General features: G+C 44.5%; 1 protein-coding gene across 1 annotated transcript in view; it reads left to right on the top strand.

Annotated features, from left to right (window-relative positions):
• Positions 1–24,409, top strand: part of B3GAT2 (beta-1,3-glucuronyltransferase 2) — a 63,725-nt gene that overhangs the window by 20,033 nt on the left and 19,283 nt on the right. The window contains exon 2 of the mRNA XM_037158722.2: positions 19,446–19,590. Within this exon, the coding sequence (XP_037014617.2) occupies positions 19,446–19,590 (145 nt within the window). The remainder of the gene's footprint in view (positions 1–19,445; positions 19,591–24,409) is intronic.

Below are 24,409 nucleotides of genomic sequence, written 5' to 3'. Positions count from 1 at the left end.
TTGTCCTGTGCAGGTTCCGTCCTTCTGTTTATTTCCTTTTATCTTCATCTGTTCTGATATGCAGGCTGTGGGTCATTTCATTCGTATGCGCCCTTATGAAATGCTTACTGTTTTGTGTGCACTATTTCAATGCATATAAGTGGCATTATGGAATAGGTTTTTTACTTTCTTTCATGCTGTACTGTGTTTTACAGATGCATTTTTATTGCTTTGTGCCTCTCTAATCCACTGCTTCTGTGAAACTTTTTTCTTCAAAAAAGTTTCTCATAAAACTTAGAATTCTCATAAATCCTCTATTTACTTGGAAAATTACAATTTGCCCTGATATACTATGCTGTATTGATCACCATAGCATTCTAGTGCTTTATGAATCAGTGAAAAAAATTAAAATTCTAGTCCTGCTGCTCAAATAAACTATTTAGTCAAAGACCCTACCATGATGGAAAGTTTCTGTACTCTTCTGGACTGGTCCGAGCACATGGGACTCTCGCACAGAGATGCCCAGCGCCTCCAGCTCCAGGGACTAACACCCCCGGGACATGTGTCCCTGCTCATCCAGACCCTTCTCCTTTCAGGCCCAGGTCTTTGTTAGACGCCTCAGGTTTACCTTCATAAAACCATACCACACTTTTCCCCGGTTCAGCAGTTAGGGCTTTTATAGCACTGAACCAAACTTATAGCTCAGAAAATGGTGTCCCTGGGAGCTGTTGTCAGAAAGCTTCACTTCGGGCACAACTGTGAAGAACTCTATATATTTTTGAGACTTCCAGTCCAAAAAAATGGAAACTGTAACAAACAGGAAGCTTTTGGCTACATGTTACAAAACCCCAGCATACACATATTTATGTATGTTTATACTTATATAAACATAAATATACATATTTACATTTAAGCCAGATAAATAACTATCTCACTTTATTAGAATAATTAATATTGACTACTGTAGCAGGCAAACACTGGCATCTGAGGAGTGTATTGATTGGCCCTGCAAATTTCACTGGGAATTGGTGACTCTCCTGCACAGAGCTGGTGACTTAGACATCCCAGGGCTTCCTTGGAAGGAAGGAAGGACTACACTCTCTGTAATGATGGTTCGTAAGGTCACTGTAGTAAGGGAGGAGGGCCAGGGGGTGGTACAGGTTGTTGTTGAGGACCAGACTTGGAACTGGCCGATACACTTTCCACCTGTGCACCACGGCTCCAATCAGCCCTCTGACTCCGTCCTAGCTGCCCAGGGTGCGGGGATGTGGAGTCTCCTCTGAGCCTGGGAAGAGGAGCCACATTTCCATCTCTGGAAGTGCGGATGTAGAACAGGTTTCAGGGTTGGCTGACTTGGCAATTCAATGGGTCATCAAAGGCCTGGAATCTTAATCTCTCTCTCTCTCTCTTTTTCTTTCTCTCTCTTTCTCTCCATGCTGTCAAGTTCAGTATGTCAAACTTTGTCCTCCACTGCCCTCCTCCTGGTTATGAAATGGCTGCTGCAGTTCCAGCCATCACGTCCAGACACAGCTGTGTGCTAGGGTGAAAGGGCTTCTGGGGGTCCTCAGGAATGAGGGAACCTTTGTCAGGAACAGTCCAGCACACTTTCTCTAAAGACCAGAACTGCCAACACAAACTAGCCACTGATACGTCAGGATTTACCCCTAGCGTTGGAAGAGGGTCACCTCAGTCCTGTTGTGGGTTGGATTGGGGAATTCTGGTCACCACCTGAACTAAACTGAGGCCCAGCTATTAGGGCAGAGGAGAGAGCAGATGATGAGTGGGCAGTCTCTGCCATAGCCAGTCTGTCTCTGTCCACCCCACTGCCGATCCTTAGTCAAGTTTGCTATTCTCTTCGTACCGTCCCTGCACTGTACTCAGTAAGTTTATGCCTGGCACTGCATATTTGTTCTTGCTTTGGTAATGCTATTTTCCATGATATTTGCTGGTATAGGAAAGCTATTCATTATCAGTTTCCTCTGTTCAATTTTCTTTTATCTATGTATCTCTTTAAATTGCCTTAAATTCTTCTCGGAGTATGTTAATTAAATACTGGGAAAGAAACCCAAAGGTATAAGGTTCTTAAATGGAATAGGAATAGGATTGAAGAGTAAGAAAGCAAAGAATATTTTATTACATTGTATTTCTGTGAAGAGAATGGTGATATCTCATTGCCTGGGGAAGGAGAGGAAGTGTGTATATTCCTCAAAATCTATTTTAAGAGAACACTGTGTGTGTGGTTAGGAAGGCAGGTATGATTTCTTCAATGCCCCCTGTGAATATTACATCTCAAGATGAAGCTGGATCATTAAACAACATCTATTTAAGACTATTGAGCATTTTAAAACCCTGTTTCTCCCACTGTCCTCTCTCGGAATGGGAGATGGGTACAGCAGTCCCCCTTGTGGGGGACATGTCCCAAGACCCCCAGTGGGTGCCTGAAACCACAGGTGGCACCAAACTTTCACCTTGCCCTTAAAAGGAGCACTTTGCAGCTTCTCTTTGACATATCCAAACCAGAAGCATCACTGCTCCTGGGCTTTGAGTCCATCATTAAAGTAAAATAAGTTTGCTTGCACACAACCACAGCGGACCTGAGGTAAGCCAGGCAGCTGCCACATGACTAATGGCGGGGGTGTGTGCACAGGGTGAACACTGAACAGGGCTGATTCAGGCGGAGGATGTCACACCACTCAGAGCTGTGTGCAATTTACAACTCGTGAAGTGTCTGTTCTGCAATTTTCCTTTGACTATTTTCGGTTTGTGGTTGACTACAGGTAACTGAAACCATGGCACATGAGTCTGTGGATAATTAAGGGATGAAATTAAGAAACAGAAATGAGGGAATTTGAATTTCCTCCCACAGTACTGAGCAGACTGGATTGGAGGACTTCGGGGTCAGTACTCACTCAGGAAAACAGTGATTACACGGTGATGGGGAGGGGGTGAACAAGCTAACACACACCCCCGGGGCTCCCCCTCTACACACACACGCGTACATGCACACACATGACACCAGAAGACATGTTCAAGACCATAGTCCTTTTTTTAATTCTTCCAAGTGAGTGGTATTAACTTATGACTTTTCCTGAAGTGGGTTAACTTCTTTGTACCCAAGTTCTGCCTGTTACTACAGGCGAAGGCTCGTGGACCAATGAGACCAGGTGTCCGATGCTGTTTAGAGCTCCAGACGCCCGCGCTCTGTGAGCTGCACATTCGGACAAATGCTTCCTTTTATGTGCTGGACACATAGCCACAGTGACGGTAGCATGCTCGCTGCCACCAAGGAGCTCTTGAAGCATTTGGGGGAATGTGTAGCAAGAGGAGCAAATTTTGTTAGCAAGCTAATTTGCAAAAGTTTTATGCAAACCTAACTGTACATTTGATTATATGTAAAGTTTTCCTTCCTGATATACCAATGAAGATCAACACGGTCATTGGTAATTAGTTAATTGTGTTCATGTTTTCAAAAAACATCGAATTTTACTACAGTAAATACAGCTATAAAAGGAATAGTAAAGTAGATGAAGCTTATTTGAGTTTTTTAGGACTATATTTTAGCATATATGGTGGGAAAGAGGATGAGCTCATGTGGGGTGGGGGGACTAGGATTCTCCCATCAAAGGATGCTTTTTACCTGAATTAATTATTGCAGTGGCCGTATAAAATGGTGGTTTTCTTATTGATCATTCCTTCTACACTTGTTAGCTGGTATTCTTCTTTGAGAATAACTTCTGTCACACTCACCAATGTGTAACGGTGGTCTGTGGGTCCCTTTTCATGCCCAGTGTGTTTTAATCTAGCAATGCCATTCTTTTAATGCTCAAATTGTTCATAGCTTGGCCACAGCCCTTCAGACCATCTGTATTGCACATGTCCTTGTTTATCTGTGAGCACTTCTCTGCTCTTTGGGGAACAAAACATAATTTACCCACAATTCACCTGTGCCAGACCTGGAATCAGCCACTTCCCCAAGGCGCCCGATTCCTTCTGGCAGAGAATGGTATTTACAAAGCAAGACCTGGGAGTGAAGTGTTTTTATGGCTGCTGGGCTGTTAATATTTCTACGCTCTTTAATCATGAGTTCATATTGAGCCCTCCTCATTATTTTGTTTTTGTTTTAAAGTAGCTTATTGAGGTAAAATTCACCTACCATAAAATATATGCATTTAACTGTACACTTTGCTGCATATCAGCCAACACCACATACACCCTCATAATTATCACCTTGTCAGTCTTCACTCCTTACGGCCTCTAATCTGCTTTCTGTCACCACAGAGAAGTTTGCCTGTTCTAGAATTTCATATACAAAAGTGCAGGAATACAATATGTAGCCTTTTGTCTGGTTTCTTTCTCACTTAGCATTGTGTTTTTGAGGTTCATTCATGTTGAATGAATATCGGTGGTGCCTAACTTCTTATTGCAGAGTAGTAATCTATTGAATGGATATATTACAATTTGTTTATCTACTTACCAGTTGATGTACACTTGGTCTGTTTCCACTTTATGGCTATCATGAAATTTAAAACTACTATGAACATTTAGGCACATGTTTTTGTGTGGATGTATGCTTTCATTTCTCTTGGGTAGATACTTAGAAATATAACTCCTGGGTCATATGCTAAGTATATGTTCTAACTTTATAAGAAGCTGCTAAATTGTTTTCCAATGGTTGTATCATTTTATACTCCCACCAGGGATGTATAAGAGACCCAGTTACTACACATCTTCATTACACTTGGTATTGTCAGTCTTTTAAATTTAGCCATTCTAGTGTGTGTATAATGGTATTTTATTGTGGTTTTAGTTTCCATAACAACTGATGATATAAAGGAGTGTCCAACCTTTCGGCGTCTCTGAGCCACACTGGAAGAAGAAGAGGTGTCTTGGCTGCACACTATATACACAAACACTAACAAAAGCAGATGAGCAAAAAAAAAGTGTTTTTAGGTAAATTTACAGTTTTGCTTTGGGCCACATTCATTGCCATCCTGGGTCACATGCGGTCCTCAGGCCATGGGTTGGACACCTAGAATATCTTTTCATATGCTGATGGGCTATTTATTTTCCTCTGTTGAAGTGTTCATCAGATCTCTGGCCCACTTTCAATTGTCCACAATCATAATGCAACTCATGTTTTAGGTTTTTTATTGAGCTATGAGAATTTTCTGTGTATTCTGAATGCAGTTGGTTAGTCAGATGTATGTGTTGGGATATTTCCTCTCAGTTGGTGACTCACTTTAAATTTTTTAACAGTATCTTTTGGAGAGTAGAAAATTTAATTTCTAGTAAGTCCAATTTGTGGAATTTTTTTAGGGTTTATATTTTTGGGCCCTACCTAAGGAATTTTTGCCTACCCTGCCTATCACAAGAGTTTCTCCTATATTTTACTCTATAAATTTTTAACTAGTTTCTGTGTTTAGATCCATGATTCCATTTTAAGTTCATTTTTTATGACTGCTGTGAGACGTAGGACTCAAAGTTGCCCCTCCCTCCCTTCCTCTCTTCCTCTGTCACACACACACACACACACACACACACACACACACACACACACGTGTCCATTCCTTCCAGTACTATGTATTAAAAAAGACTAACCTTTCCCCATTGAATTCCCTTGGCACCCTGACCAAAATAATCAATCAGCTATCTTTGAGAAGGAGTATTTCTGAGCTCTCTAACCTTTTCCATTTATCTAAATGTCTGTCTTTATAGTAGTATCACATTGTCTTGATTACTGTAGTTTTACAATGAGCAGAGAGCCCAAGTGAGCTCCTCCAAGATGGTCTGTGCCAGGATTCACAAACTCGTCTTTCTTCAAGCAGGTGATATAATCAAGTGAAGCTGGCCATGTGGAAGCAGTATTACATTATTTGTACTAAAACTTAAAGACTGCCCTGGCTGGTGTGGCTCAGTTGGTTGACCATCATCTTGCAAACCGAAGGTCACTGGTTTGATTCCTAGGCAGGGCACATGCCTGGGAAGCAGGTTCCGTCCTGGTCAGCGAAGGCAACCAACTGATGTTTCTCTTTCACATTATTCGTCTCCCTCTCTTTTCCCTTCCCTTCCTCTCTCTCTCTAAAATCAAAAATTAAAAATGAAACAAAAAATCCTTAAAAAACTAAAACTTCAACCTGATTTATTTTCTTTTTTTCTTTTTCAATATATTTTATTTATTTTTAAAATATACTTTATTGATTATGCCATTACAGTTCTATTTCCCTTCATTCCCCTCCACCCTGCACAACCTCTCCTCCACCATTACCCCCCCTTTAGTTCATGAACACCTATCTCAAGTTCTTTAGATTCTATATTTCCCATACTATTCTTGCCCTACCCCCTGTCTATTTTCTACCTACCATCTATGCTATTTATTTTCTGAACCTTCTCCCCCTTTCTCCTTCTCCCACTCCCCTGTTGCTAACCCTCCATGTGGTCTTCATTTCTATGGTTCTGCTCCTGATCTAGCTGTCCTCTTAGTTTGCTTTTGTTTTAGGTGTGGTTCTTAATAACTGTGAGTTTGCTGTCCTTTCACTGTTCATCTTTTTTATCTTCTTTTTCTTAGGGAAGTCCCTTTAACATTTCATATAATAAGGGCTTGGTGATGATGAACTCCTTGAATTTGATCTTGTCTGAGAAGCACTTATCTGCCCTTCCATTCTAAATGAAAGCTTTGCTGGATAGAGCAATCTTGGATGTAGGTCTTTGGATTTCATGACTTGGAATACTTCTTTCCAGCCCCTTCTTGCCTGTAAGGTGTCTTTTGAGAAATCCACTGACAGTCTGATGGGAACTCCTTTGTAGGTGACTGTCCCCTTATCTCTTGCTGCTTCTAGGATTCTCTCCTTCATTTTAATCTTGGCTAATGTAATGATGATGTGCCCTGGTGTGTTCCTCCTTGGGTCCAACTTCTTTGGGACTCTCTGAGCTTCCTGGATTTCCTGGAAGTCTATTTCCTTTGCCAGATTGGGTAAGTTCTCCTTTATTATTTGTTCAAATAAGTTTTCCATTTGTGGCTGTTCCTCTTCCCCTTCTGGTACCTCTATAATTCGGATGTTGGAATATTTAAAGCTGTCCTGAAGGTTCCTAAGCCTCTTGTCATTTTGTTGAATTCTTGTTTCTTCATCCTTTTCTGTTTGGTCATTTTTTTCCTCTTTCTGGTCCACTCCTTTGATTTGAGTCCCAGTTTTTTTTTCCATTACTATTGGTTTCCTGTGTATTTCCCTTCATTTCAATTAGTTTAGCCTTCATATGTTCCTCTAATTTGTGACTATAATCAACCAGTTCTGTGAGCATCCTGATCACCAGTGTTTTGAACTGTGCATCTGAAAGTTTGGCTATTTCTTCATTGCTTAGATTTATAGGCTCTGGGGTTCTGAGTTGTTCTTGAGCCATGTTTTGATCTGTTCGTGCCTGTCATGTATGAGGGGCGGAGCCTTAGGTGTTCACCAGGGCGGGGCCACCCAGGTCGCTGGTTTGTGATGCTGTATGTGGGGGCAGGGTCAGAGAGGGACAATAGCTGTCCCCTCTGCTGCTTCCCGCCACTGGAGCCTGCACGGTCTGTCTCAGCACTCGCTCCTTCACCCGTTTATCTGCAAGTAAATGTGTGACCATGGTCAGCCCTCTGGGTCCGCTGCCTTGCTCCCACCTGGGATCCACCCAAGCAGCCTGCGTGCCTGGGTCGAGCGCCCGGGTCGGTCCGGTGGATCTTTCCTGCCTGACCTGCTCTGCTGCTGGCTCTGCCCCTCTTACTGGTTTGGCTGAAGGGTTCGTTGTTGTCAGACTCCCATATAGTTCAATTTTCTGTGGTTTAGCTGCGTTTTTGTTGTGGAAACTTTGTTGTTTTTAAACTTGGTTGTGTGAGAAGGCGCAGTGCTTCCACCTACGCCTCCATCTTGGCGGAAGTCTGATTTATTTTCATTTGTGTCCTTTTTTTATTATTTCTCATGGTTCTTCTTTCTAGTTGTGTCTTTTTAATGCATACTTGCATATTAAAGTTCTACACACACAACACTGTTGCCTCCTGGCTTTCTAGAAATGCACGACCCATTTGATGTGTTTTCCCTTCCCACTTTGGAGGAACGCCTCCTGCACCAGCACAAGCTAGTAACGAACGGCAGTGGGCACATAGACTCAGCTCTGAGGCAAACCGGGCAGGGCCGGCGCTGCTCAAAGGGACCGAGCCCTGTCTCCCCCCCCCCCCCCGCCCCGCAGTGTTGCGGCAGTGGGGTGTGAGCCTCGTGTGCCAGATTTCTAGAGAGACCTGAAATCTTTGGATTTTTGATACATTTCAATTTAAAACTCAAAAACTGTAGGCCAAACCAAACTTTCCTCCAGGGCCACATCTTCTGGTTACATAGTAGATGAGAGCATAGGAAGTGAGTGACGCACTGACCTCTGAGAATAGCTCTGTGTCATGCCTGACTGAGGTGGATAGAGAAGGAATGATCACCTTGGGCACTTTTGAAAGGGATTTCTTGTTTTAGTAATATACTTCATTTTTAAAGCAGTTTTGGATTTATGAAAAAACTGAGATGTTGCTAGAAAAGTCCCGTACACCCCACACCCAGTGTCCCTGTTACTAACATTTTACGTTAGTATGGTATGTGTATTATAATGAAAGGATCAATATTTAACTAAGGTCTGTTCACTATTCAGATGTCCTCTGCTCCTGGATCCTGTACTGGGTTCCACATTACATTTAATTGTCACGTCTCCTTAGGTTCCTCTTGGCCGTGACAGTGTCTCAGATTTTCCTTGTTGTCGATGACCTGGGCTGCTACGTGCAGTGCTGGGTCAGGTCTACTGTGGCGTGTGCCTCTGTTGGAATGATTCTGAGTTTTTTCTCATGATTCGCGATGGAATTGGATTATGGGTTTGTGGGGAGAAGATCACAGACGTAAAGTGCCATTCTCAGCCCGTCACATCAAGGGCACATACTGTCAATGTGATTTCTCATCTTAACCTTGATCATCTGGCTGAGGTGTTGCTTATTAGGTTTCATCAAGGTAAAGTTACCTCTCACCCCCTACACTGTTCTTTCTGGAAGGAAATCACTATGTGCAGCCCATACCTAAGGAGTGGGGAGCTGGGCTCGACCTTCCTGGGTTGGGGTGAGGTGGGATGAGGGCTATCTACATACATTATCTGGAATTCTTTGGCATGGGAGATTTGCCTATTTCCTATTTGCTTATCTATTGAATTATTTAATTATAGAATTTAGGTTGTATTAGTATTCAGTACTTATTTTATACTTTAGGTGCTAATCCACTACTACTTTATCTCGTTGCTCAAATTGTTCCAGTTTTGGCCATTGGGGCCCTTTCAGTTGACTCCTGTGGGCCTTTTACATGCCCATCACTGTGCGGAGTTTTGTTTGTCTTTAGTTTTTGGTGCCCTTCCTTTTTTCTGTCTCTAAAGATACCCAGGATCATCCTGTGTCTTTTCTGCCCATGCGGTAGAATCAGCTACTTCAAGTAGTTCTGGTCCTTTTTTTTAGAACAGGGTGTTAGAAACCAAGATGTGGGTGCTAGGTGGGCTCGTTGCTACTGAGGTGCTGTTGCTACTGGGGTGCCATCACTTCTGGGCCTCTCAGCTAACCAAGCAGGGACATGCAGGTGCATACAACCCCATGTATATACCACACCTACAAATATAGCTATAACTACCTCTACATTAAGCTAAACATGAGTTCGTGCTGATGTCTCCAGCTCTATTCCATAACACAGGGCTCATTCTAGCCTCCTTTTTTCCTCATCTGTGAGTTCTCACTCCAACAGTGAGAAACCTGGTTCCAAGATCCACCAACCAAAGTGGATCTTTTTTTAAATCAAGGAATGCAATGAAATGCTCCTGTCATGGGCCTGTTGCATTTTTCAAATTTTATTTTTTATTGTATTTTTTCCATTATTATTTAGTCTCATAATACTCCCTCCCTCCCCACTGAAATCACCACACTGTTGTCCGTGTCCATGAGTCTTTTTTCCTTTTTGCTCAGTCCCTTTACTTCCTCCCCTCCTCCTCCCCCCTTAGCTGTCATCCTGCTCTCTATCTATGAGTCTGTCCCCATTTTCCTTGTTAGTTCAGTTTGATCATTAGGTTCCACATATGAATGAAATCACATGGTTTTTGTCTTTCTCTGAATGGCTTACTTCATCTACCATAATGTTCTTTAGGTCCATCCATACTGTTACAAAGGGGAAAACTTCCTGTTTTCTTATAACTGAGTAGTATTGCACTGTCCCATAGTTGTTTTATCCACTCATCTACTGATGGACACTTGGGCTGCTTCCACATCTTGGTGATTGTAAACAACACTGCAATGAACTTAGGGGGGCTTATGTTCTTTCAGATTGGTGTTTTGGGTTCCTTTGGATATGTTCTCAGAAGTGGGATCACTGGGTCAAAAGGCAGATCCATTTTTAATTTTTGAGGTGTCTCCATATTGCTTGCCATAGTGGCTGCACCAGGCTTCATTCCCACCAAGGATGCTAAAGGGTTCCCCCCTCTCCACATCCTCACCAGCACTTGTTGTTTGTTCATTTATTTATGATAGCCAGTGGATTAAAGACTTAAATGTTAGACCCACAACCATGAAAATCATAGAAGAAAAGATAGGCAGCAAAATCTCGGACATGGCTCATAGCAATTTTTTTTTCAGATGTAGCTCCCCAGGCAAGGGAAACAAAAGGAAATATAAACAAATGGGACTACATCAAACTGAAAAGTTTTTGCGCAGAAAAGGAAAACATCAATAAAATAAAAAGACAACCCACAGAACGGGGGGACATACTTGCTAATACATCTGATAAGGGGTTAATATCCAAAATTTATGAGGAACTTAACGAAACTCAACATCAAGAAAACAACCCAATTTAAAAATGGGCAAAGGACCTGAATGCACACTTCTCCAAGGAAGACATGCAGATGGCCAATAGACATATGAAAAGATGCTCAATGTCGCTAATCATCAGAGAGATGCATATAAAACCACAGTAAGGTACCATCTCACACCTATCAGAATGGCTTGTAGCATCTGGGTTCCTTTCTTCCGGGGAGGTGTTTGGCCTTCTGTCCACATTGGTTAATGCCACTCATGCTGTAGCTCACTGATGTCCTCAAGGAAGTCTCGGAAGGGCCCCAGATCAGGTCCGATTCTCTGCGTCCGTTCCCACAGCAGCACTGTGGGCCCTAACAGCCTTTCCCTGCATAGCATTTACGTACCCAACTTCACAGTTAGTTTTGTTATTGCTCCCTGCCCCCCAGCTCTGGAGCGTTGGCTTTGTAGGCAAGGGCCACCTCTGCCTTGCTCAGGGACTAGCACAGCACAGCACTGAGCACACATTAGGTACATGGTAGATATTTAGTGGAAAAATACAGGAGGAATGGAAGAAATGATAATCTTCCACTCAATGACAGGACAGGAAATGAGGATATAACACTAGCAACATTTCTGATTTCTAGATGGCTCAACTCCTTTAAAGTAATTAGCTTGTGTACCTGAAAAGTTCATGCTGTGGATGGTGGTATGTAGAAATCAAAATAGGCCAGAAAAAAAAGACCCACAAAACTCCAGGGCAATACGAAGTCATGTGGAGGACACTGGAACAAATAGCATGATCTGGGTAACAATTAGCTGAAGGAAATAGATGGTGACATCATTCAGGGGCAGATGCAAGAAAGAGAAAGAGCAGATGGGGCATTAATTTCCAGACTTGCTCCAACGAAAATCACGGTCTGTTGGATCATGCAGATGTAGTTTCCCTGTTGGAAAAGTTCAGATGTCTGTGGGCAGTGGGGTTGGGAAGCACCCTGCCTCGAGGTCATCGCTCCTGTATTCCTCCGTCGTATTCGCACTGCTCTTTCTGTAATTCACCGGAGCCTGTTGGGTTTGGCGTGGTTTGCTCTTTTTCCTCTGAAATTACTAGTTTAAAAGGCAGGACACTGAGTGTAATAGTCTTGATTGAAATTATAATCCCCGAGGTTGCCTATAGCATTTTAAATTTCAGAAGATCAAGAACGTTATTCATTTCCCTTTGGAAAAAATAAAATAAAATAAGATTTCACCTAATGGTATGTCTTAAAGGGAGCTGAAGGTATCTGTGTAACATTTTCTGTTTTACTCTAAGGGCATTATGATCACATATGTGCGATCTGAAGTTTTGCAGCCCCTGGAGCTGGCTGCTCGCCATCTCTCAAGGAGGGACCGAAAGGGTGCAGCCTAAAGCGGCAGGAATCAGGTTGGCCAAAGAAACAGCAGCTGGTTGTTGCTAAGGGGCCGCCGGACACCAGCGTGCACAGTGGGTACCTGCTGCCCTCCTTTTGCACCACCTGCTCTCTGATTATTTAAATGGCATTTAGTCCAGAGGAGTGTAGAAATATACCAAATGTATCTTTAAAAATTTTTTATGAATTGATTTTTAGAGAGAAAGGAAGGGGAGAGGGAGAGAAGAAACGTGGACTTGTTGTTCCACTTATTTATGCATCATTGGTCGATTCTTGTCCGTACCCTGACCAGGAGTCGAACCCACAACCTTGTTGTATCAAGATGATGCTCTCTCCAGCTGAGCTACCTGACCAGGGCCCCAAGTGTATCTTTTGTGTCCTTTTTAGCCATTGGGTGTATGGAAATGACTCTGCTGGAAGTGACTGTGACTGGTTAACATTGCTAAGCACATCCTGACGGGAGGAATAGATGACAAAGTATGGCACTGAATAAATAGGAAGAGACGCCTTCGGGGATCCAGCCTGTTTGTAACTCTTACAAATACGTGCGCTGCTTCCTCTTCATTTTACTGTCCAGGGCTTTAGTCCGATTTCAGATCGGGGCTCACACCAGGCACCTGAAGTGGTGCCTGTCACCTAACTGCTATTTTGTGTTAAGAAAGTAACAAATCTTTTAAATACTGAGAATATTTAAGTTACACAAAAAGGTTTACTTTTGACAGGGACAGTCATTGTGACGTTTTCACCCCTCTCCCAGGAGCACGTGGCTGCCAAGGAACCCTTGCAGAGGAACGGACACACAGCAAGGGGTGGGTCCCAGCGGTGGAGTGAAGATGTTCTGTAAATAGTGGTGCTATTTTCCCTGGAAATGTCTGGCTCTCTCTGTGTAGCACTGTGGTCGTGTTCCGGGGGCTGCGCGTCCAATTTGGGGGGAAGCATTCCACACTGAATCTTGGAGCGGTGCGAACGTGTCCAGGGCATCTGGATGTGTCTGTAGTTTCAAACCCTCTAAAGGGCAAGCTTTTTTATTTAGCATCCTTGGAGACAGAATCCTGCCACTTCACTAGCATTCAGATAGTCATCACTTCACCTCTAACACCGTGACATTCTGAGGGGAAAAAAAGCGTGAACAAATGTTAGTTCCGTGATCCTCTCAGAAACTTGGAGTGTGCTAAGCAAAACCTTTTTTCTAACAGGAAACTGACACAGAAATGTTAAGTTCTGCTCCTTTGATTCTTCTCAGTACCTGGAACCCTGGGCCATTCTGTGGTCTGTGGACACAATCCCACGTCTCTGTCCTGACCTCACTTGCGTGGAAAAGCCTGCCACCGAACATTTCGTTGTTTCCGTGCTAGTGGTCCCATGGCCATGGTTTATTATATTCCCTTTAGTGGTAGTTCCTCTTTTTCTACTTTAAAAATGTCTTTGCCTTCTGTTGTTCCACTGTCTATTCTCCTGTGTGATCGTGAGCTTGCCCCTCACACAGCACAGGTACACACTGATGGCCTGTGACGTGTGGTCCGTATTGCAGTTAGTCCCGGGTGCTCAGGCACACACTGAGGATTTCTCGTCACCTGCTGGGTGCAGGGCGCGGCCTATGCATTTGCAGGAGGACCCCCGGGTCTGAGATGGAGTCCGCTTACCAGTGTTTCATGGATGTGAAAATTTAGTGCAAGTAGGCAAAGCAGTTTGTGAGCTGAAAAATCATAGGCATTTTAAGGAAATAACAAAAAAGAACACAGTACTACTTTCAGTGCCAGAAGGCCATTTTGTTAATTTAAGGAAAAACATATGTATTAGTTTTAACTTGGTTTCTTAGTCTGTTTGGCCTGTTTTATATATAAGACGAAAAAGATGGAAGTATGTTATTTTCTGCAGTGTGGGAGGGAATAGGAGTCTGAAGGTGGAGTTGGGAAAGAGCTGTATTTCTGTGAAAATTTTAGTGGATTTTCTGGGTCTTTCCCCCACCAGTTGAGAAGAACCAGTACACAAAAGCATCAAATGCTATCAATGATTCAATAGTTAAATCACTAAAATATTGCTGAGAGAAATGAAAGGTTGCAGTAAGTGGAGAGGTGGACCATGTCCCTGGGTTAGAAGGCTCACTGTGGTTCAGATGGCAGTCCTCACCAAACCGATGTGCAGAAATGGGCCGACCGACTGTGGATCTCACATGGAGGTGAACAGGGGAACCGTCCAAACAACTTTTGGAAGGCTAGTGCTGCCTGACTTCCAGAGCTATCATAAAGCCATAGTAAGTCAAGACGGTGTGAAGACATTAGCATCAAAATCACCAGACAGACCAGTAAATCGAGGAGAATGTCCATAAATAAACTCACACACATAGGACGACTGATTTCTGACAGAGAAGCAAAGGCAGCGGAGTCATCCTGAGACAATTGGGTACAGTTGGAACAGCTGAATCTCCACATGCAGAAAAAAGCTTCCGTCAGTCCCTCATAGCACGTATGCGGATTAGCCCAAACAGACCGTACTCCAAATGTGACACTGAGAACTCCAACACTTCGAGGAAGGAGCAGCAAGCCTGGGACCTGGCTTGGGCACAGCTGTCCCAGCTGCAACACTGAGAGCACAACCCGTGAAGGAACGAGTGGGTGAACTGCACTTCGTGAACATCGAAAGCTTCAGTTCTTCAAAAGTCACTATTATGAGAATGAAGTGATGAGGCACAGACTGGGAGAAAATACTTCTATATCGGAGAAAAGGTTTATATGCAGGTGTGCAGAATTTGTTAAAAACTCAAACATCAATAATAAGGAAATAATCAGTCAATTTTTTTAAATAGGCAAAAGATTTGAGCAAATATTTTACCAAAGAAGCAATACAGGTGGCAAATAAGCACACGAAAAGATACTCTACATCATTAGTCATCAGAAAAATACAAATTAAAACCACAGTGGGATACTACGAGTGCCCATTAAAATGGGCAGAACTGCACACCACCAAGACCAAGTGCCGGTGAGGATGTGGGAGCAACTGGGATTCTCATAAGTGCTGGTGGGAAAGTAAAAACGGCACAACCACCTTGGAAAATAAGTCAGCAGTTTCTTAAAAAGTTAAATGTATACCTATCATATACTCCAGCCATTCCACTGTTGTGTATTAGGGGGAAAAAAGTCCACACAGGCCTGTACACAATATGACAGCAACTTTATCTGTAATGGCCGAATGCCTGAAACGGCTGTCCATTAACAGATGAATGGTTTGTTTTTTTTTTTAATCAAAAAGAAACAACAGAAACCAAACTCTGGTGCATCCATGCAGTAGAATGCAGTCGACGATATAAAGGAATGAACTGTGGTTACACGTCACAGCACGGGCACGTAACCGTACAGTTACACTGCATGAAAGAAGCCAGATCTTACGTATGCACTGCATGATCGCATTCATATGAAATTCTGTGAAGTGCAGACCAATGGGAAGTGATAGAAAGGAGAGGAGTGGTTGCCCGGGGGTTGGGGATGTGGAGAGGGCGTGGGAGGGTTGGTTCATAAAAGGGCACAAAGAAACCAGGGGCGATAGAGATGTGCACCATCTTCCTGGGATGGTGGTTTCACGGCTATATATACATACATCCCAATGTAATTAATTTTACTGCATTTTTTCAGGGGTCCCAAGACCACGCCTGTTAGATTATTTACTAGGACTCACAGGGCTCGGCATGTGGTTAGCTGTGCAGTAAGTCCTCTCTGAACGTCTTTGATAGGTTCTGTTACTAAGCAAAATCATGTATAAGAAAACCGTTTTTGCCATAGGCTAGTCGATATAAACCAGAGTTAAGTTCCTGCAGCATCTCATCAAAGTTCTGACTAAACCAAGCTGAACAAAATGACGTTACCTGAGGACTAACATTTATCACAGTGACATGGTAAAGGATACACAGCCGGGTCAGGGAGGTGGAAGGACATCAGGAAGGGTCTGGAGGCCTCTGCGAGCAGGAGGGGTCACACGGAGCGCACCTGCCCCCCAGAGAAGATGCAGCCGCGGTGTGCAGTGTCTATGCCCGGGGAAGCCCACGCAAGACTTAGGGTTTCTATTGGAGTCTGGTCACATAGGCATCCCCCGCCCACCAATATTTTGGATTCCCAAAGGAAAGCAGGTTTTAATTCCCTAGACAGGCAAAACAATTTTATCAGTGTAGGGATTATGTCAGAAGTGAGGTTTTCAAATGCCAGCCAAGGATCAGCCTGGCATGCAGACCTTTCTAAAGATAATAGTGTTGGGACCGTCAGCTCTTTCCTGCAGTCAGTTATACCTCAGTAGAACTGTTATTTTTTTAATTTTTGTTTTTCTTTATTTAAATTATTTTTTAGTTTCCAATTACAGTTTACATGCAGTATTATATTAGTTTCAGGTGTACACCCCAGTGAGTAGACATTATATAACTTATAAAGTGATCATCCCGATAAATCCCATACCCATCTGACACCATAGTTATTAGAATATTACTGACTATATTCCCTGTGCTGTGCTTTACCTCCCCATGACTACTCTGAAACAACAAATTTATACTTCTTCATCCCCTCACCTCTTCACCCATCCCCCCAATCCTTCTTCCATCTGGCAACCATCAAAATATTTTCTATCTATAATTCTGTTTCAGTTCTGCTTGTTTGTTTATTTTATTTAGATTCAATTGTTTATAGATATGTATTTGACATTTTTAATTTTTAAGAATATTTTACTTACTGCCCTGGCTGGTGTGGCTCAGTGGATTGAATGCCGGCCTGCTAACCAAAGGGTCACTGGTTCAGTTCCCAATCAGGGCATATGCCAGGATTGCAGGCCAGGTCCCCAGTGAGGGGCACGTGAGAGGCAACCACACACTGATGTTTCTTTCCTTCTCTTTCTCCCTCCCTTCCCCTCTCTCTAAAAAAGAAATAAAACATTTTTAAATATTTTACTTAATTTTTAGAGAGAGGGGAAGGGAGGGGGAAATAGGGGAAGAGATACATGGGTCAGTTGCTTCTTGTACACCCCCAACTGGAGACCTGGCCCTCATGCCAGGCATGTGCCCTGACTGGGAATCAAACCAGAGATCTTTCAGTTCACAAATGGGTGCTCAATCCACTGAGCCACCCCAGCCAGGGCTATTTACGGATATTTTATTGTTTATATTTTTTTATCTCCTTCTCCTCCTCCATTATATTAAAGAAGACCCTTTAACATTTCATGTAATACTAGTTTGGTGGTGGTGAACTCCTTTAGCTTTTTCTGCCTGGGAAGCTCTTCATCTGTCCTTTGATTCTAAATGATAGCTTTGCTGGGTAGAGTAATCTTGGTTGTAGGCCCTCTCTTTTCATCACTTTGAATATTTCCTGCCAATCGTTCTGTCCTGCAATGTTTCTTTTGAGAAATCAGCTAAAAGTCTTATAGGAACTGCCTTGTAGGTAAATAACTGCTGTTCTCTTACTGCTTTTAAGATTCTGTCTCTATCTTTAACCTTTGGCATTTTAATTATGATGTGTCTTGGAGTGGCCTCTTTATGTTCATCTTGTTTGGGAGTCCCTGTGCTTCCTGGATTACAGGTCTATTCCCTTCACCAACTTGGGGAAATTTTTGGTCATTATATTTTTAAATAGGTTTACAATTTCTTGCAATCCTTCTGGGCCCCCCATAATGCAAATGTTGGTACACTTGAAGTTGTACCAGAGGCTCCACAGAGTGTCTTCATTTTATTTTTTTTACATTCTTCACCCTGCCCCCATTCTAATTGGTTTTTTGTTGTTGTTTTTTGCTTCCTTACATTCTGAACTGCTGATTTTACTCTTGGCTTCATCTATGGCACTATTGATTCCTTGTAAGTTATTCTTCATTTCAGTTAGTGTATCCTTCATTTTACCTCAGTGGAACTTTTTCAGAAAATGAGCTGACACAACACAACAGTGATGAGTTAATTGGAAAATGGCAATTTCAGATTTGGGGAAGACCAGTGAGATCTTCATCACTTAGAGCACTCCCCCTTAAGTCCTCTTGTTGGAATGAGGTAGAATATTAATAAATAAATAACTTGGGATGCTTGACAAATGGGAGCATCCAATTATTTCTCATCTTTTATAATTTGACTTTTCATTTGATTGCATTTGAAAATCTTTCCCAAATATATACTTTTCTTTTCTCTCGTTAAACATATCCTTGATCGATAATCATTATTTTAACATTGGTTACTGATCATGACTCGGTTCTGTAGAAATGGACGGTAAAGCGTTGGTGTTGAGCTTGCAGTTACCTCCACCAGAGCACCACCTCACGCTGCCCTGCGGGTTACGCCCTGTCCTGGCACACACCCCGCCGAGAGGGTGAGCAGAGCTGGAATCCAGCCGATGTGTTGATCAGGGCCCGTAAGCCCTGGGCCCCAGCTTGGAGTGCGTCTGCACAAGAAAGGGGCACCTTTTTCTAGTTTGCCAACAGTGCTAGGTGGTCTGACTATGGCCCTGCTCAACACATGCCAGGGAGAAGATGGTGGTTTTTCCCTAAAATGCTGCCCAGCATCATTGAGCTTCCTTGTGAACATGTCTTTCCCCTTAAAGAAATCCAGCAGATAACTCTTAGTTGAGGGTCGTCTGGGCTCGGTACAACCGGTGTCCTGGGAGAGGACCAGCAGCTTCAGCTGCCTGGGTAAGGCGCCTTCTTCTGTACTTTGGCCCAACTGCTGTGAAAGACAGGCAGATTTAGGGCATGTTTTTCTTTTTGTCACCCGGGAGGATGCCTGGTGTCTGTTCTGTATGTGAGTCCCATTATTAATGTCACCAGCCAAGATTTCTCTGTGTCTAAAACGATGAAGAATTTAGAGAAAGGCAATCCCTGTGGCTCCTATGAGTAAACGTTTCACTGTTACTGAGTAATAACGTTTCCTAAAGGGGAACTAAACCTTCTTGCTTCTGAAGATACTAAGTGTTGTTTAAAAGATTCAACTTTGAAACAAATGGGAAATATTTGACAGTCACGTGTAGTTTCCATAAGTGGTGTTCAGATATCGACACCTCCTGTAGTTCCCTTGACCCTGAACCCGAGGCTTAGTTTCAGTCTGAGGGGTGCACAGCCGAGGGCCGAGCAGATGGGCAGCACTCTGCCAGCAGAGGGTTCTGTCTGGAAGCCTTAGGCTTTTGGAAATGGACATTCCCCACCCCTTCTCGTTTCTAGTCCATGGCTCACATTCTTTTCCTCCAAGTTCTGTTCCCTAAGGAAGCTGAAACCAAGTCTCCTTCCCCTTTTTACAGATGCGAACCACACGCAAGGTCTCGGTCTGGCCGGTGGGCCTGGTCGGCGGGCGGCGCTACGAACGTCCGTTGGTGGAAAACGGCAAAGTCGTTGGTTGGTACACCGGCTGGAGAGCAGACAGGCCTTTTGCCATCGACATGGCAGGTGAGGAGTGTGGATGGTGACGTTTGCTTCTGCCTAATTGTTCTTACGGGCATTCCCATTTGTCCCCAGGCACTAGATGAGGGAAGCTGGAAAGGCCACTTTAGTTAAAACACCGAGTCACATCATATTCAGCAGATGAACTATTTAAACCTTCAAAACAGACTCTTTGGTTAATTCAGGTGGAAATTTATTTTGGGGGGATGACTAGAAAATGCTCATTCTGTTCCATGTTGCCACCTGTCCATGCAGCCGTTCTTCTGCACGGACAAGAAATGTCTGTGTGCCAGGTGCTGGGCTGAGCACTGGGGAGTCGGTGGCGAGAACTGGGCTGGGCCCCTCCCTTCAGTACCTCTCCCTGGAGGCCCAGCTTTTAGAATAAATCACCTGCTTACTGGGGTGGGCAAAGGGGGTGGGGAATGGGGGTGTCTGTAATAGAGTCAACAATAGAAGTAAAGTTAAGAAATAGCAATAGGAAATTGACTAACCAATGAATTTGATGCTTATTGATTGATTTAGTACTTATTGATACTGGCTAAAATATATAAAATTGGATTGCTGGTTTTTCAAGCATTTATTAATTTTGAGCATAACTGTGCTTTAAAGATTTTTCTTCTCTAACCAAGGATTTGAATGAAATAAGACCCGTAGTAGACAACATATTCTAAAATGCTACTTTATCATGGAGTGACTTATTTTCTATGGGTTATTTGAAATGATGCCTGTGGAAAGATGCAGTTTGAAACCTAAGGCTTAGAAGCAAAAAAAAAGTCACCAGCATTTATAACCCAGATGATGAAGGCAGAAAAGCTTCAAAATTGATCTCATCAGTCTTCAGCCCTGGAACACTGCTCTGTCTGTCTGTCAGCCTGTGCTCTGTCTGTCTGTCAGCCTGTGCTCGGCCAGTCTCCCGTGTAGGTATTTACACCGCACTCGGGCTCCCTCTGCTCAGAGTTCTGGTGGGACGAAGGCCGTTCTGAACTGGCTTCATCACTGTTATTCTGATGGCACTGTGAGTTTGAGGAAGCAGGCTTAGGAAGAGGAGCAGGAGCAGGAGCCGTTGGGGGCAGCTCCTGTGGATGGCAGCGTGGAGGGTCTGTCAGGAGAAGACGAACTGGGGTACTTTTACTCAGTGTCGAACATACACTTTCTGAGTGCCAGTCTGGTGGGACTGAGGCATGTGCCCTGACTGGGAATTGAACCAGCGACCCTTTGGTTTACAGGCTGGCACTCAATCCACTGAGCCACACCAGCCAGGGCCATTTCAATATATTTTCAAAGCATAAAAGAAGACATAAATCACTCATGATTTGCTTATTTTGTGTTAACTATCCTTGTTTTAAAAAAGGAACAACTTTCTTTAAGAAAACAACTTTTGCTACACTAAATTATTTTCTTCACACACAAACTTGCTTTTCAAATTAGTTTTCAGTAAGTTACTGATATTGATATTTTTGGAAGCCTTAAAGTGAGAGTGATCTGGTTGATAAATTAATGATTCTGATTTTGACGCAGTTTGTTCTGATTCTAAATCTTGAAAATTCACAGCTTTAGTTAAGATTCCACATAAGACTCATGCCTTCTCTGTGAGGAGGAGGAGAAAACCTTCTGAACCTTCATCTACACATGGTACTTCCCACCTCTTGTTTGGGTGACGTGCACGAACACACACACAGTGTCCGGAGAGAGAGGAGGAAGCTGGGAGCCCACGCCCCGCCGCGCCCAGGGCGGTCCGAGAAGCGCTGCGTGGAAAGTGGTCTGAGATGGTTCAGTGAGCGGGGGTATCTCCTGGATCCTCACTAGCTGATTAAAAATATGAAACTTAAAGAGGCACGGTGTTAACATTCCCACAGCTGTCTTGTTTTGGGGGGTTGGGCACATTCAGTAGAAGCCCCTTGGGGTCTGCCCTGGTTGTATCTCTGTGAAGTCACAGAAGCTAATTTGAGTACAAGACGTCGGGACTGCAAAGTTCCATGTCAGTCATGGAGTTTGACTCCGTGTCTATATCCGGCCATGTTGGACTTTGCAGATGCTATTTTTGCTCTCAGATGAGGAAACATTGTTCTGAAGTTATCTTGTAGGCACAGTGTTAGTGGCAGAAGTCAAGATTATTTTTGTTGCCCAGGGAGAAAACATTTTAAAAGCTTTCTCATGATTATTGAAAAAAGAATTAAGATACCCATTCACATGACGGAACGAAAGCACCAGAGGCAGCCCGGCCCGGCTGCAGCTGCAGCCAGCTTTGCAGCTGGTTGATGGCCATGCTGCTCTGCCCGGCCGGTGAGGCCCCGGAGCATGTCTGCCCGTCTGCACCTCCCAGGGTCTTCAATTCCCACCCCTCAGGCACCTCCCGCTATCTTGTTCTTGTTGACTAAAAGCAGGGCAGTCCACACCGAGTTTTTAGCTCCATTTTCAGGTCAAGGAGTTACTTTGAAGTGAGACACACTTTGTTCACTTCTGTGGGGGTCGGGGGTTGGGGGTGGTCAGTAGGAACCATGGCTTGAAAGAACCAGGCTTAACATTCAGCTTCTCTAGGAGGTGCAGATTTGCTCAAATTCAGAACTTAAGACCGAGGTGTTCACTTTGAATTCTCAACAGTTGCCTGCACCTCGTTCTTACCTCTCGGAGGTGAGGCAGGGCCCCGAGCTCCTCTAACGGCGGCACACGCAGCTTCCAGCCGGGCACCTGGCCCGCGGTAGGGACTGTATTCCAGTAAAAATCCGGCTGGTCTCCTGCCACTGAGCTCTGGCACTAACCACCCAGAGTCAGCACAGACCCCCGCGAGCTGGAGGGTGTGGTCCCCAACAAGGAAAATTGCCCACACTGTGGAGTTCCCTGGGCCACCTGCACTTCTGACAAACTGACTGTAAATGTGACACTTCCCACAGCCCTCGCAGGTTTGATAATATAGCACAAGGGCCGACAGAGCTCAGAATAGTGCTCTGCTTATCGTTACATTTCTAATACAAAAGACACAAATCAGGACCAGGCAGATGGAAAGACAGGAGCCGTGAGGGCTGGGAGAGAACCCGGGGCTTCTGTGCCTTTTCCTCGAGGAATCGGGGCACATCCCTCTCAGCACATTAACGAGTTCAGTGCCCAGAAGTCCCACCCAACTCTCCTGTGTAGAGTGTTTGTCGGGGCTTCTTTACGGAGGTGTGATTGGTTAAATCTAAGGCCTTGTGATTGAACTTCCGTCCCCAGAGGTCGGGATGGCCCCGAGTTCTCACCCTCTAATCGTGTCTGGTTTTTCTGGTAACCAGCCCCCATCCTGAACCGATCTCGGGGCTCACCGAGAGCCTCCTCATTAGCACAGTGAAGACGCTCCTCGTGGTGCTAATGCTTTCATTCACCCAAGCAAAGAGTACATTTAAGTGATGTCTCCTGATGTCTCAGGGTCACCTTGAGTGTTGTCTGTGGACTCTTTCACGACTGATAGGGGACACCGTAAAGTGCTAAGACAGTTTTGCCCGTGTGCCTTTCAGGGGGAATGCGAAGTCTAGGAGACTGTGAGTGTCCTGGCCTGGAGCTCGCTGGACGTGGTGGGTGTGTCGACGCCCTGGGAGGGGGTGAGCTCTCACAGGGACACTTGTGGCCTAGGATTGCTTCCTGGGAGCAGTCACTTAAAGTGGCTGCAGGAGGAGCAGCCAGGCACAGGGACAAGGCCCAATGAGAGGGTTTGGGGTGGACAGGTGACAACAGACCCTGGAAAGCAGAGGCGGGTGAATCGCGAGTTCGGCTGTGGGATGCCCGTCGCGCAGACATGGAAGAGGGAGATGCTGGGCGATGTGAAAGTGTGCGAGCGGGAGCGCAGGTGGCGGCGCTGGGACGGCCCAGAACGAGCGGGGCCTTGTGGACTGTTCCCAGGAGCAAGGGGTAGGAGGGAGAGTGAAGGCCTGGACTCCCTGGGACTGAACGATCAGCAAACTCGTCTGAGGAACGTCTCTGAAGGAGCAAAGAGGGAGTGGAAGTTCCATCTGTGAAAAGATGGAGGAGGTTCTGGAGGCTCCATTTGAGGGGAGAAGAGGCTGCGTAGGGGAGCGGCTGTTGGGCCACAGGTCTTGCACTTGCTGGTAGGCATTTATCAGATTTTAAGAAGCCATTTCAGATTCTGCCCAAACTGGCAGAAGTTAAGACCTTTTTAACATTGTCCTCTGTTATGGTGATGGCAGATATATTAAACTTAATTTTGGTTCCATTTTAATTAGCATCATTTGTTGTATTATTTGAGTTGTAACTAAGTGCAGGAACTATGGCGATCTTGGGAAATTAGAACATTCTGCTAACCAGAAATCTGCACATTAGGAAGAAAGATCACATTCCTTGACTAAAGTCGTCAGACTGTGGATTCATTGTGGGTACGCCATCCTTATGGAGGGTTGTGGAGCTTAGAATGGCTGACGTGAGGATAGGACATTGCACGGCCCGCCGGGGTTTCCTGCGTCCAACACCGCCCTCCCCAGCCCCCACCCCAAGTGAGAGGCAGGAGCAGTCACTGAGAAGCGCAGACCAGATCTTGGCAGCCCCCACCCCAAGGCAGTTGGGTAAAGGACGGCTCCTCAGCATAGCAGCAGAGTCCTGCCTGCTGCTCTCACCCCCCCACTGGACTCCCCTCCGCTCGTGTTTGAGGACACCTGTTCCCACAGTTCACCCCACACATCCTAACCTTCACCTTGGGGCCTGCACAGATGCCTGTGCCTGCAAAGTCCTTCTGGTCTTTTGGCCCTGCTCATCCTTTAGTGCTCAGTTTAAATTCACTTCCTCCGGCAAGTCTCTGCAGGCACCCCAGACTCACAGCCCCCCCCTCGTTGTTACCTCCATA

This window comes from Artibeus jamaicensis, unplaced genomic scaffold (assembly GCF_021234435.1).
Source record: "Artibeus jamaicensis isolate MK-2021 breed Jamaican fruit bat unplaced genomic scaffold, CSHL_Jam_final contig_1127, whole genome shotgun sequence".
Lineage (NCBI taxonomy): Eukaryota > Metazoa > Chordata > Mammalia > Chiroptera > Phyllostomidae > Artibeus > Artibeus jamaicensis.
This window is presented reverse-complemented; position numbering and strand designations above follow the sequence as displayed.